Below are 14,703 nucleotides of genomic sequence, written 5' to 3' on the forward strand. Positions count from 1 at the left end.
TGATAAATAACCATAGCGAAATAAAATACCCTACTTCATGGTGTACATCTAAGAATATAAGACTTAAAAAGCTATGATATCATGTTCTAATACTATATATGATTTCCCCTAATATCAACTAACTGCCAATTTAACATAAAATATTTCTCTTAACCACAAATTCACATCATGAATTTTTTCTTCTTTGTTAGAAGTGACCTAAATATAATCCTTAAACTCAGATCATCATTCTTCAAATTGTTATCTAAAAACAATCTAAAAAGGAAGAAAAAAATCTCACTCTTGCATTCATTTTAGTATTTTCAAGTCACAATATATTTACAAAAAGGGTGAATTTTATGTTAAGGAGATTGTATCTCAATAAACCTGACCTAAAAAAAATCAATGGGCCAATCTAACTCAGTATTTTAGAATGAGTGTTTCTCAGTTAAAACTTGACAACAAAACTGCAGATCAAAAGGGTAAAATAGAGACTACAACAGTGCCTAGCCCGTTATGGGTACTCAATATATGATTGTTGAATGAATAAAAGAAAGGTTGAAATCCTTTGGAGTTGATAAATTCAATAAATTCCATTTTGGACAGTAAGTCTGATAAAGATAATTGCTAACAGAGAATTAGGTCACAGCCCTTAAGCCAGACACTGTGCAAATCATATACGGCATATAATTCACTCAACAATTCTGTAAGGTAGGTCTTATTAACCTCATTTCTGTAGTCAAACCCAATACTATTTCATGATAAAACCTTTGTTCTTAACCTCTGAACTGCAATTTCTCAAACTTGCCACTACTGAGATTTTGGGCCAAATAATTTTTTGTGGTTGAGGACTATTCTGTGCACTGTAGAATATTCAGCAGTATCTGTAGTTTCTACATACTAGATGCTAATAGAAATCTAACCTTCCTCATCCTGAAAATCAAAAATGTCTCCAGACATAGCTAAATGTCCCCTAAGGGCAAAACATCCCACCAGAGAAATACTGTGAAACTAGAAGTCTGGATACAAAGTTCTCGCATAAATTAAGGAAAATCATTGGTTCCAACAATGCGCAAATTCACAACAGTTATACAAAACGTGGAACTAGCATGCCTAAGTGTTTTCCCCAAAAAATCATCCCCAAAGCAGTGGGTGCTTTCTATTTATCCCATCTCAGTTCTGGCAGTGGTTCTGACTAGAAAAACAAAACTGAGAAATCTGAAAACTGTATACCACTTGCCCTAAATGAAAATTTATCAGGAAAGGCAGAATCAGTTAATCTAATTATATGATTCATCAAATAAAGGGGTTAATTTTGAATTATCATGTCACATAAATGATAATTTTCTACAACTTTTCCATAATCCTTAGGATTTCAGCCTATCTGAAATGAGTCTAATTTGAAATAAATGCTTTTAATAGACAGTAAGCCTCAACTGCAAAAATATGAGGAAGTTAAAAGTGAGAAATAAGGTTGCTGACTCACAACTACCCAAATTTTTCATTTTTAACAATCTAAACAACTACTTCCTATGAGAAATAACGGGAATTCAACACAAATTCTAATTCTCGGTGGCATACAAAACCTTTCAAGGTTCCAAAATTATTGTATTCAGTCTTTCAAATATAAATTTCATTATAGTCAACTCAATTATTCAGGCCCATGAAGAAAGCCAGACTATGGAACCAAAAAACAGCAGTTAATTACAAAATCACTTTTTTGACTTTGAAGCATATAAATTTTTTAAAATACTTCTATCCTTTTTTGTTCTTGGGTAAATAATCAAAGATTCTATTTCCTGAGCAAGCATCAGTTGGTGGGAAATGACACCAACTCTAATAAACCTTAAGTAGAAAGTTGCAGTCACCACTTCTTTCTCGTAAGCCAGATACTTCTATAATTGAAATGAAGCTAGTTTAAGCACGGAGAAGGCTAGCTGAATGTCCTTGAGCCTGCTGTTGAACCACATTAGCTTCAGTTACCTCCTTTTGAAACAGGGATATTTAATTCTCAGGATCTTAGGGGGATCAACAGTTCAGACTAGCCACAGGAAGGGCGTCCCCCGCACGCCCGCACGCCAACCCCGCCCTTGCCGGCCTCCGAACCCGCAGGCCCCGCCTCCGCCCGGGTCTCCCGCGTCTGGATGAGGCACTGGACTCTGACAAAAGCCACTGGTCAGGCATGCTCGGCCTCTGTGGCGGCAGGCAGAGTCGCCAGGGGGTTTACCTCGGCCAGTCCCTGAGGTTCTCGGCCTCCCCCGATCAGCCATCGCAACATCCGGGCAGCGGCAGCTTCTCGCTGGGCCCAGGACCCAGTCAGCCTGAACTCTGCGCGGGGCTCAGCCTTCTATCTCCTGGGCAGCAGCGCAATGGAGACACTAATACTTGCCGCCCCAGATTTGCCCTGGGAACGAAGAAGTACAAGGCGAAGCCCAAGAAGAGGGAATATTTGTGTCCCCAAAGCGCTGCCCTACTCAGACACAGAGGGTTGGTTTGGGGCAGCCAAAAGCTAGAATGGCGGAGGGGATTCAGAGGCACGCGTAGCACCCAGTGAGCACGCGCGGAGGCCTCTCCAGGTTAGCGCTCGGGGTTTAGGTAGCTTCAGCGGCCCCTGGTGGACATACGTAACACAGCACTTGGAGTCCGGAGAGCAACCAGTACCAACAGCCTCCTCCTTCTTGGTTGGCTTTTGACCTTCACTTGGCTGGGGGGCTAGAAAACTAACCTCTCCAACCCCCTGGTTTCCTAAAGAACTGGCTAGAGAAGGTGTACTTCAGTAGATTCTGCATCTGGACATATCCAGTGGCATGTGTGTACACCAGAATAAATCTGACGAACATTTATTGTGTGCTGTAGTAGAGGTGCTAAGTAAGGCTTTACATAAATTTTCATGGTAACGCTATAATGCCTATTTCATTACAAAAAAAAAAAAAAAAGCCTGAAGCTCTGAAAAATCAGTAGTTTATCTAAGTGACTACACTGAAAATGGAATACAATCTCCATGCTGCTCCAAAACTACTGCTCTTGACTTTCTAACCCAGAATCTCCCTAAATAATAGAAGGCACTTTAAATCGTCTGTTGTGACTACTAGATTTTCTTAGGCATTCAAAGGGTTGTGGTCCTCTACTCTGGCTGCCTATCAAAATTATGAGGTAGCTTTTGAAAAACACACATTTCCAGCTTCCACCTCAGACTTAACTAAAACAATCTCCATGGTTAGAACATAGGAATTAGGGCTTGGGGAAAGTTCTTCAGGTGATGAGTAGCAAGGTTTGAGGATCACTGGTCTAGGGACTACTAATACTTATGTCTGTAAAAGTTCGTGCATATATTTGCATATGTGATTATTAGGTTCAAATGAGGGTCCTGGCAGTAAATTCATATAGAGAACCTACCACAATTGTCCCAACCACTGCATTAATTCAAAAACATGTACTGGGTACAGATGCACCAAGATCCCAAAAGCAGTAAAATTGCTGCTCTCTAGGATCAAAGCAGAATGCACTGGACACCACTAATAGAGGGCCATACCCTCTACATGAAGGTATGTTGGCTATAGGCAGCTGATCAATGTAACTACCAGTCCCTGGAGAACTGGAATCTTCTGTGATTCATCTTTGTATTCATTGTGAATGCACTTGACAAAGGAACACTCAAAAAGGTCAGGAAAAGGTTGCCTTCAGTGTGCTAGCCCAAAATTGTAGTCTGTATGCAAATAAAGATAGACCAAATAGAGACTGACTAGACCCTAGTAAAGGGGGACTCATCTTAAGTGAAACAAAACCCAGAAACACCAGGATTCGGGTCCTGGGAGGTCAATCTTCAAATCAGGCAACATGGTTGCCCACGTAGACTAAATTTTATCCTTCTGAGTTTCCATATTCTTGGTGGGGGAGGGGTTCCCACTGCCTCGTTAGTCTGATCTAAGAACACTTTTCTGGTCTCTAAAGCACTGGTCCATGGATGAAGATTTTCTCCCTTGGTTCCTTTTAGGGCAGCTGAGAAAGAAATTTATAAAAGATTCTATGAGAGTGACCTCGGAGAAACTGGAGGAGTAGGAAGCACCAGGAATCCCCTCTCTCTACCTAGACAACAAATGTACTGGCAGACTTAATATAAACTATTTTGAAGCTCTAAATTCTATTTAAAAGTTTGCAGCTTTCAGGGGAAATCTTGGCTAGCACAGAACCCGGCCATCATTGTTTCAATCCCTATTGACTACAGCTGCTTACAGGGCATTTAAAGGAATAACACATCTTTAGGTTTCTTCCCTGCCCTTTTCCTTATTTTCGGCCTTATATTAATTTAAAGATTAAGTCATTCAAAAGCAACCACATACATAGAGAAATTTAGAAACCCACATGTGCACAGGGAAAGACACTGGCTTAAAAAAAGACATGAGGAGACCTTGAGCTTTCAACTCAAGCTAATCCCCAACACAGAGACACTTTTCAACATTCAAAAAACAAAAACAAAAACAATCAAAAAACATCAAATTCTGGGGAAGGAGGGAAATCTGATTTCCAAAGTTGACACATTAAAAGATTCAAATGTCCAGTGTTTTCAAAAAACAAAAAACCAAAGGCATACAAAGAATCAAAAAGTATGGCCCATTCAAAGGAGCAAAATTAATCGACAGAACTGACCCTGAAAAGCCTAGACACTGAGATTACTAGACAAAGACTTTTTTAAAACTGCCTTTTTATTTTTATGTTTATTTATTTATTTTGAGAAAGAGACTGAGAGAAGAGAGTGGAGAAGTGGCAGAGAGAAAGAGGAAGAGAGAGAATCCCAAGCAGGCTCCACACTATCAGCACAGAACCTGATGCAGGACTCAATCTCACAAACTGTGAGGTCATGACCTGTATTGAAAATAAGAGTTGGATGCTTAAGTGACTGAGCCACCCAGGAGCTCCTAAAATTGTCTTTTTAAAGACGCTCAAAGGGGGCGCCCTGAGTGGCTCAATCGGTTAAGCGTCGGACTTCAGCTCAGGTCACCATCTTGCAGTCTGTGAGTTTGAGCCCCGCGTCGAGCTCTGGGCTGATGGCTCAGAGCCTGGAGCCTGCTTCCGATTTTGTGTCTCCCTCTCTCTCTGCCCCTCCCCCGTTCATGCTCTGTCTGTGTCTCAAAAATAAATAAACGTTAAAAAAAAATTTAAAAAGAAAAAAAAATAAAGACACTCAAAGAAGTACAGGAAGACAGGGACAAAGGAAAACAATGCATAAACAAGATTAGAATATCAATAAAGAGAAATACATTATAAAAAGGAGCCAAAAGGGGCACCTGGGAGGGTTCATTCCATTTCTCCAATCTCTCATGTCACAGACTCCAAGATATCCCATAACAATGGTGGCAGCAACAGTGACTACCAAGAGGAGATCGCAGGAGCCAAAATCCTGAAGGAAAAGAAACTTCTTCATTTGATGAAGTTAAGGCAGCAAGATGGTGGGTCCAAAGCTTTTCCTTGCTCTTTCCCCCTCTGTCTGTTCACCAGTGAGTAAAAGAGGTGGAACAATGATGGAAGTAGATGGTTTCTGACCAGAGATCCAAAGAACCTGAAAGTACTAGAGAGATAGCAGAAAGGGAAAACTCCATAAAATATTGAATTAAACTCCAGGGCTCACTTCTCTCACCTGAATATGCATCGATCTTATTCTAATTAGCATACGAAAGACACTGAGAACTAAGCTAACAATTTCACTCAATCCAAGACTAATTACTAGGTGGTACACACATAGGACAAATTCAACTAACACTGCAAAAGCTTAAACTGAGCCAATATTGGAATCACAGTCACAGGTTGGAACTTGTGTCTAAATCTAGCCAGGTAAACTACTAAAAAAAATCCCAACATGGGGCGCCTGGGTGGCGCAGTCGGTTAAGCGTCCGACTTCAGCCAGGTCACGATCTCGCAGTCCGTGGGTTCGAGCCCCGCGTCAGGCTCTGGGCTGATGGCTCAGAGCCTGGAGCCTGTTTCTGATTCTGTGTCTCCCTCTCTCTCTGCCCCTCCCCCGTTCATGCTCTGTCTCTCTCTGTCCCAAAAATAAAATAAACGTTGAAAAAAAAAATTTTTTTTTAAAATCCCAACATTCTCTTTAGGAGTTAAATAAAACCATTTTTTTAGTGTCATATTTCAAAGGCCCAGAAATACAATCCAAAATTACTTGGCATATGAAGAAATACAAAAATCTCAACTCACATGGGAAAACACAATCAACAGATGTCAATGACACGATGACACAGATGCTGAAATTATCTGACAAAGACTTTAAAGAGCTACTATAAAACTTTAAATGGCAATTGTGAACATTCTTGAAACAAATGTTAAAATTCGAAACATCAACAAAGAAATACAATATATAAAATAGAAGAACCAAACAGAAATTAAGAATTGAAAATACAATGATCAAAATCAACAACTCACTGTATAGACTCAGTAGCAGAATACAGATGTTAGAGTAAAGAATCATGAACTTGAACAGAGAAAACCAATGAAACTAAAATCTGGTTTTTTTTTTTAAGATCAGTAAAATTGATAAACCTCAAGCAAGACTGACAAGAAAGGAGAAAAAAAGAAACTAATTAGCATTAAAGGGAATGAAAAAGAGGATATTACTACAGACCCTACTGACATAAAAAGGTAATAAGAGAATATTATAAATAGCTCCATACACAGATTTCACAACTTAAAAGAAATGAATCAATTTCTCAAATAACAAAAACTACTAAAACTCATTCAAGCTCAAAGAGATAACTTAAGTAGTTCTATAACCATTAACAAAATTGAATTCATAGTTTAAAATGTTCTGAAAAAGAAACTTCAAGGCCCAGATGGCAAATATTAATGAAAATCTCAGGAGTATTTCTTATAGAAAGACAAGCTGCTTCTAAAACTTTACAAGGAAGAAAAGGGAACTGGAACACACTGTGAGACATTTTGTTATGAATGGAGGATCCTCAAAATTGTACAATTTAAAATCTTATGGTAATTGATCTCAAAGAACTTATACTAGATTTTTAGGTTACTCTTGAGGAGATTCTTGTATTTTAAGAAGAAACAGCTGAAGAGTAACAAATGCTCACACAAATTAGTATTGAGTAAGTTTAAGGAGTAAGTTCTAAGAAAATCTGGTTAAAAAATAATCATCAGAGTTCTGGAGATTGATGACACAACAATGTGAATGTACTTAACACTAGTGAACTCTGCATTTCAAAACAGTTAAGATGATAAATTTTATATTTTGTTTATTTTACACAATTTAAAATAAAAAGTGACATCATCAACATTAAGGAATAATTTTTCTACCATCTTCCCCCCAACTAGCACTGATTTAGAGAATCACCCATGGAGGTGAGTACCTCTGTGAAACTCTGGGAGTCCAGCAGAAAAGTTTCAGCATACCATCCGAGAAAAAAAAAAAATCCAAGATTAGACACATTCAAGAGGGTAAAAGGAACAGTTTTACTTTACCCACATCATCCTGCCTCCAAGATGGCATATCTCAGTGACAAGAAAAATCTTGTTCGCCTATGATTTCACCAATGGAGAAAACTGAAAGCATATCAGTGAGTTCCAATTTTCCCTAACTGTGCAAGACACTGTCGAAGGGAACCACTTCTTTCTTGTCCCATTTAGAATACCGAAGTCTGCTGCACAGCTGCGGGCTAGGGAGTGGCTGGGAGAATAGCAGCCAATGCTCTCAGAAAGCATGAAAGAAATGGGGATCCTATGAAGAATCTACACATTACTGGAATCCCAGAGAAGATAGCGGGAAAAGAGCAAAACGCTTGTTTCAAGAAATAATGGCTGAGAAATTCCCAAATCTGGGGTGAGATCTGGATAACCATATTCATGAAGCTAAAAGGTCTCCAATTAATTTCAACCCAAAAATATCTTCCCCAAGGCGCAAAGTGATAAAACTCTGAAACCAAAAACAAAGAAAATCGAAAAACAACAAGAGAAAAAAATATTTCATGTATAAGGACATCCTCATAAGGCTATCAAATTTCTCTGCAAAAATCTTAGAAGACTAGGAGAGAATGGGATATTATGTTCAAAGTTCTGTAAGGAAAAAAAAAAACTGCCAACCAAGAGTACTTTATCTGGCAAAGCTGTCCTTAAAAAATGAAGGAGAGACAAATACCTTTCCAGACAAACAAAAGATGAAGAAGTTTAACACCACTAGACTTGCCTTACCCAAAAATGCTGAGAGAAGTTCTTCAAGCTGAAATAAAACAAGAAATTAGCTTCCCCAATTCCAGTAATTAGTAACAGAGAACCATAAAGCATAAAACACAGTGGTAATGGTAAGCATATAGTCAAATTCAGAATACTACTGTAAAATGGTAGTGTGTTCATCAACTCTAGTAAAAGGTTAAAGGGCTAAAGTATTAAAATTAACTATAGTGGGCACCTGGGTTTGTCAGTCAGTTAAGTGACTGCCTAACTTTGCCTAACTTTGGCTCAGGTCATGATCTCATGGTTCATGAGTTCAAGCCTGCATTAGGCTCTCTACAGTTAGCACAAAGCCCGCTTTGGATTCTTTGTCCCCCTCACTCTGCCGCTCCCCAGCTTGTTCTCTCTCTTTCTCTCTCAAAATAAATAAATAAAGATGTTAAAAAAATAAAATTACAATTAACTATAGTTAAAATAATTTATTAATGACTGCACAATACAAAAAGATGTGAACTGTGATATCAAAAACAAAATGTGGGGGAATCAAAGGGGAGAGTTTTATATGCAAATGAAGTTAAGTTCTTATCAGTTTAAAAGAGACTATTATATCTACATGATGTTTTGTGTGAGCCTCATAATAACCAGAAAGCAAAAACAGAGGAGAGAGACAAAAGATAAATAGAAGAAAAATCAAATCATAACACTACAAGAAATCATCAATCTACAAAGAAAGGAACAGGGGGAGTTACAAAACAACCAGAAAAAACAATTAATAAAATGGCATTAGTAAATCCTTACCTATCAATAATTTCTTTAAATATAAATGAACTAAATTCTCCAATCAAAAGACAGAGACTAGCTGAAGACCTAAGTATATCCTACCTACAAAAGACGGACTTTACTTTTTTTGTTGTTTATTTTTTGAGAGAGAGAGAGACTGAGCACAAGATGGGGAGGGGCAGAGAGAGAGGGAGAGACAGAATCCCAAACAGGCTCCACTCTGTCAGCACAGAGCCTGATGCAGGGCTCAAACTCACAAACCATAAATCATGACCTGAGCTAAAAGCAAGAGTCAGCCACTTAATGGACTGAGCCACTGAGGCACCCCAAAAGACTGACTTTAGCTTTAAGGACACACAAAAACTCAAAGTGACAGGATGAAAAAAAAAAGTTTCATTCAAGTGTAAACCAAAAGAGAGGAGTAGCATACTTGTAATAAAATGGACTTTAACACAAAAACTTTGTCAACAAAAAAGGCCATTATATGATGATAAAAGGATCAACTTCTCAAGAGGATATAAGAATTGTAAATATATATACACCCAACATAGAAGCACCTAAAAAAATTAAGCAATACTAAAAGATTTGAAGGGAGAAATAGACAATACATACAGTAACAGGGACTTCAATAACCCACTTTCAACAACAGATCATCTAGATAGCAAATTAATAAGAAAACACTGCAACTGAACTAAACTTTAAACCAAATGGACCTAACAGACTTATATAGAACATTCTATCTAACAGCAGCTGAATACACATTCTTTTCAAATGTACATAAAACATTCTCCAGGATAGATTACATGTTAGGTCACAAAATAAATCTTAACAGATTTAGGAAGATTGAAATAGCAAATTTATGATTGCTGAAATCATACGAAGTATCTTTTCCAACCACACTGGTATGAAACTAGAAACAAAAACAAGAGGAAAACTAGAAAATTCACAAATATGTGAAAATTAAACCACACAGTCCTGAACACCCAGTGAGTCAAAGAAGAAATGAAAAGTGAAATCAAAATATCTTGAAACAAACAAAAAAGGAAGCAACATAACAAAAATTATGGGATATATCAAAAGTAGTTCTAATAGAAAACTTCATAGTGATAAACACCTATATTTTAGAAAGGAAACAAAAATCTCAAACAAACAACATTACAACTCAAGGAACTAAGCCCAATGTTAATAGGAAGAAAGAAGTCACAAATATCAGAGCACAGATTAAAAAGATAGCGACCAGAAAAACAACAGAAAAGATCCATGAAACTAAGAATTGGTTTTTTAAAAAAGTACACAAATTGACAAACTTTTAGCTAAACTAAAAAAAAAGAGTCAAAATCAGAAGCGAAAGAGGAGATAATATAACTGACACCACATGAATACAAAGGATTACTATAAGAAACTACTATAAATAATTATATGCCAACAAACTGGATAATCTAGAAGAAATGGATAAATTCCTAGAAACATACAACCTACCAAGACTGAATAATAGAAAATCTGAACAATGGTCCAATAATAAGGGAAATAAAATCAGTAATCAAAAAACTTGCCAACAACAACAAAAAAGCCAAAGATCAGATGATTTTACTTGTGAAGTCTACCAAATATATAAAAAGAATTAATGTCAATCCTTCTCAAACACTTCCAAAAAATTAAAGAGGAAACATTCCCAAACTCATTTTACAGGGCTAGCGATATCCTGATACCAAAGCCAGATAAAGTGACTACCAGAAAATAAAACTACAAGCCAGCACTCCTGATGAACAGAGATGCAAAAATTCTCAACAAAATATTAGCAAACCAAATTGAACAGCACATTAAAACATCATATACCATGAGCAAGTGTGGGATGCAAGGGTGGGTCAACATATGAAAATCAATAAATGTAATATGCATCAATAGAATGAAAGATAAAAATCATATAATCATCTCAACAGATAGAGAAGAGCATTTGACAAAATTCAATATCCTTTTTTCATAAAAACTCATGACAAATGGGGTAAGAAGGAATGTACCTCAACATAATAAAAGCCATACATGATAAGCCCACAAATAACATCATACTCAATGGTGAAAAGCTGAGAGCTTTTCCTCTAAGATCAGGAACAAAATAAAGGTGCTTACTCTTGTCACTTCTATTCAACACACTACTGGAAATCCTAACCAGAGCAATTAGGCAAGAAATTAAAGGCATTCAAATCAGGGGGGAAAAAAAGTAAAATTGTCTTTGTTTAGAGATGATATGATCTTATATACAGAAAATTCTTAGGACTCCACCAAAAACTAATAGAACTAATTAGTTAGAACTAATTTTAAAAATTCAGTAAATTTACATAATACAAAATCATTGTTGAAAAAATAAGTTGCATCTCTATAACTAACAACAGTAACAACAAACTATCAGAAAAAAATCCCACTTGCAATAGAATCAATAGCAATAAAATATCTAGGAATAAATTTAACTAAGTAGGTGAAAGATCTATAAGACATCAAGAACTATACGACACTGATGAAAGAAATAGAAGACACAAATAGAAAGATACCCCATGTTCATGATCAGAAGAGCTGATATTGTTATGTCTATACTACTTAAAACCATCTATGAATCCCTATCAAATGCAATCCCTATCAAAATTCCAATGGCATTTTTCACAGAAATAGAACAAACCATTCTAAAATTCATATGGAATCACAAAAGACCCCAAATAGTCAAAGCAATATGGGGAAAGAAAAACAGAGCTGGAGGCATCACACTTCGTGATTTCAAACTACATTAGAAAGTTCGAGTAATCAAAACAGAATGGTACTAGCATAAAAATAGACACAAAGACCAATGTACCAAAATTGAAAGCCCAGAAATAAACCTTCACATATAAAGGTAACCAGTATTTGACAAGAGAGCCAAAAATACTCAACAGAGAAAGAAAAGTCTCTTCAACCACTGGTGCTTGGAAAACTGGTAAGTACATTACAGAAGAATGAAACTGGACTCCTATCTGAAACCACTCACAAAAATTAACTTGAAATGAATTAAAGTCTTAAACATAAGACCTGAAATCATCAAACTACTAAAAGAAAATAGGGGAAAAGCTCCTTGACATTAGTTTTGGCAATAATTTTTTTGGACATGACACCAAAAATATAAGCAATAAAAAACAAAATAAACAAGTGGGACCACATCAAACTAAAAAAGCACAGCAAAATAAACAATAAAAAAAAACAAGAGGGCAATGTTTGTAATGGAGTAAAATACGTGCAAACCATCTATCTGATAAGGGGTTAATATTCAAATTATACAAGGAACTCATACAACTCAACTGCATAAAAACAAATAATTTAATTTAAAAATGGTCAGAGAACCTGAACAGACATTTTTCTAAAGAGGACATACAATTTGACAATAAATTATATTTTTAAAAAATAAATAAATAAAAAGGACATACAAGTGGCCCACAGGTACATGAAATGATTCTCAACATCACTGATTAGCAGGGAAATGCGAAATCAAAACCACAATGAGATGTCACTTCACACCTGTTAAAATGGTTATTACCAAAAAGTCAAGAAATAACAAGTATTGGTGAGGATGTGGAAAAAAGGAAACACTGTATACTGTTGGTGGGGATACAAATTGGTGCAACTACTATGGAAATGTCATGAAAATTCCTCATAAAATTAAAAAGAACTATCACATGATCCAGCAATCCCTCCTCAGGGTATATATCCAAAGGAAATTAAATAATTATCTTGAAGGATATCCTCACTCCTATGTTCGCTGCAGCATTATTCACAATAGCCAAAACAAAGAAACAAACAACCTAAGTGTCCATTAAAATATGACTAAACAAAGAAATGGGATACGCACACACACACACACACACGCACGCACACACACACACACGACTATTATACAGCCATGAGAAAGGAGGAAATCCCTCCATTTGTGACAACATGGAAGAACCCTGAGGGTATTATGTTAAGTGAAATGAGTCAGACAGAGACAAATATATGATCTCATGTATATGTGGAATTTTTAAAAGCTGAACGCATAAAAACTAGAGTAGAACAGTGGTTGCCAGGCATTTGGGGGAAACAGGGAGATGTTGGTCAAAGGGTACAAACTTCCAGTTATAAGACAAGTAAGTTCTGGGGATCTATGTAGAGCATGGTGACCATAGTTAACAACAGTGTGTTATATACCTGAAAGTCGCTAAGACAGTAGATTTTAAATGTTCTCTCCACACACACACAAAAAAAGATAATTATGTCAGGTGATAACTAACCTTACTAACCATTTTGCAATATATACATGTATCAAATCATCACATTGTATACCTTACACTTAAAGTAGTTATGTGTAAATATATCTCAATAAAGCTGGAGAAAAAGAAAAAGAAGTATCACCATTTGTGGTAAGGTAAAAAAATTAAATTGCATTTTATGGATGTAAAAAATATGTATATACATAAAGTCAAATTGTACTAAGGGCTTACAACAAAAAACAAAACACACCGTCCAACCCATTCCCAGTGTTGCCTCCAAAAGCAACCACTTTGAAGGCTGTAGCTGCTCCTTTTTCAATTTACCTACATATTTCTGAAAATGTGCATACACTGCTATCTTTTGCTTTTATTTTTGTTCTCTTTGCATCATTTTGAGATCTTTGATTTCTTATGTTACATGAGGATTAACACTAACTGTAAACTTCACATTAAACTTCACATTAAACTTGCCTCATCTCACCACTGCAACTGTATTACCAACGTTCCTTTTTACCATCCTCTCAATAAATAACAAATTTTTGGTTAAATCAATATTCAGTGTTTACAATCTTATGGCTGTGACATTTGATGGTAAATGTTGCTTACTCACTACTGACTCAAAGTAAAAGGATTTCATTCCTATGATGTAACTAGTTGTGGATCTCTTTATATTTATCTTGCTTGTATTTTATTGAGCTTCTTGTAGTTTATTGAGCTTCTTGGATGTGTAGATTAATGTTTTTCATCAAATTTGGGAAGTTTTCAGCCATATCTCTAAATACTTCTATTCCTTTATTCATTCTCATCCTTCTGATATTCATATTATATGTTGGTATGCTTAATGTGTCCCCCATTTCTCTGAGGTTCTGTCATTTTTTCTTTTCCTTTTTTTTTTTTTTTAGCTTACACAATTTATATCAACCTATTCTTCAGTTTGCAGATTCTTTTTTTCTGACAGTTCAAATCTGCTGTTGAAGCTCTCCAGTGACTTTTTCATTTTGGTTATTTAACTTTCCAAGTCCAAAGTTTCCTTTTTATTCTGTTTTACAATTTTTGTCTCTTTATTGGTATGCTCTATTTGATGAGATGTTGTCATCACAGAATCTTTTACTTTTTTAAGGATAGCTTCCTTTAGCTCCTTGAACACATTTATAAAAGCTGCTTTGAACTCTGTGACATCCTATGTCTGGCATCCCTCATAGGTACTTTTCATTCATTCTTTCTTTTTTTTAAATTTATTTATTTAAATTCAAGTCAGTTAACATACAGTACAATATGGGTTTCAGGAGTAGAACCCAGTGATTGATCACTTACATATAACACCCAGTACGCATCCCAACAAGTGCCCTCCTTTTTAAAAAAATTTTTAATGTTTTATTTATTTTTGAGACAGAGACAGAGCACTAGCAGGGGAGGGGCAGAAAAAGAGGGAGACACAGAATCTGAAGCAGGCTGCAGGCTCTGAGCTGTCAGCACAGAACTCAAACTCACGAACCACGAG

The 14,703-nt window shown here is 36.3% G+C and overlaps 1 protein-coding gene across 6 annotated transcripts in view; it reads right to left on the minus strand.

Annotated features, from left to right (window-relative positions):
- The window catches only part of WDR41 (WD repeat domain 41), a 188,348-nt gene that overhangs the window by 45,264 nt on the left and 128,381 nt on the right, over positions 1-14,703 (minus strand). Inside the window, exon 1 of one of the 6 annotated variants that reach the window (XM_027039587.2) lies at positions 2,207-2,532. The exons of the other annotated variants lie outside the window; for them this stretch is intronic. Within the exon in view, the coding sequence (XP_026895388.1) occupies positions 2,207-2,257 (51 nt within the window). The 5' untranslated portion in view covers positions 2,258-2,532. Of the gene's footprint in view, positions 1-2,206; positions 2,533-14,703 lie in introns of those variants that run through there. 6 annotated transcript variants of the gene reach the window in all.

Source organism: Acinonyx jubatus, chromosome A1 (assembly GCF_027475565.1).
Source record: "Acinonyx jubatus isolate Ajub_Pintada_27869175 chromosome A1, VMU_Ajub_asm_v1.0, whole genome shotgun sequence".
NCBI classification, from domain to species: Eukaryota; Metazoa; Chordata; class Mammalia; order Carnivora; family Felidae; genus Acinonyx; species Acinonyx jubatus.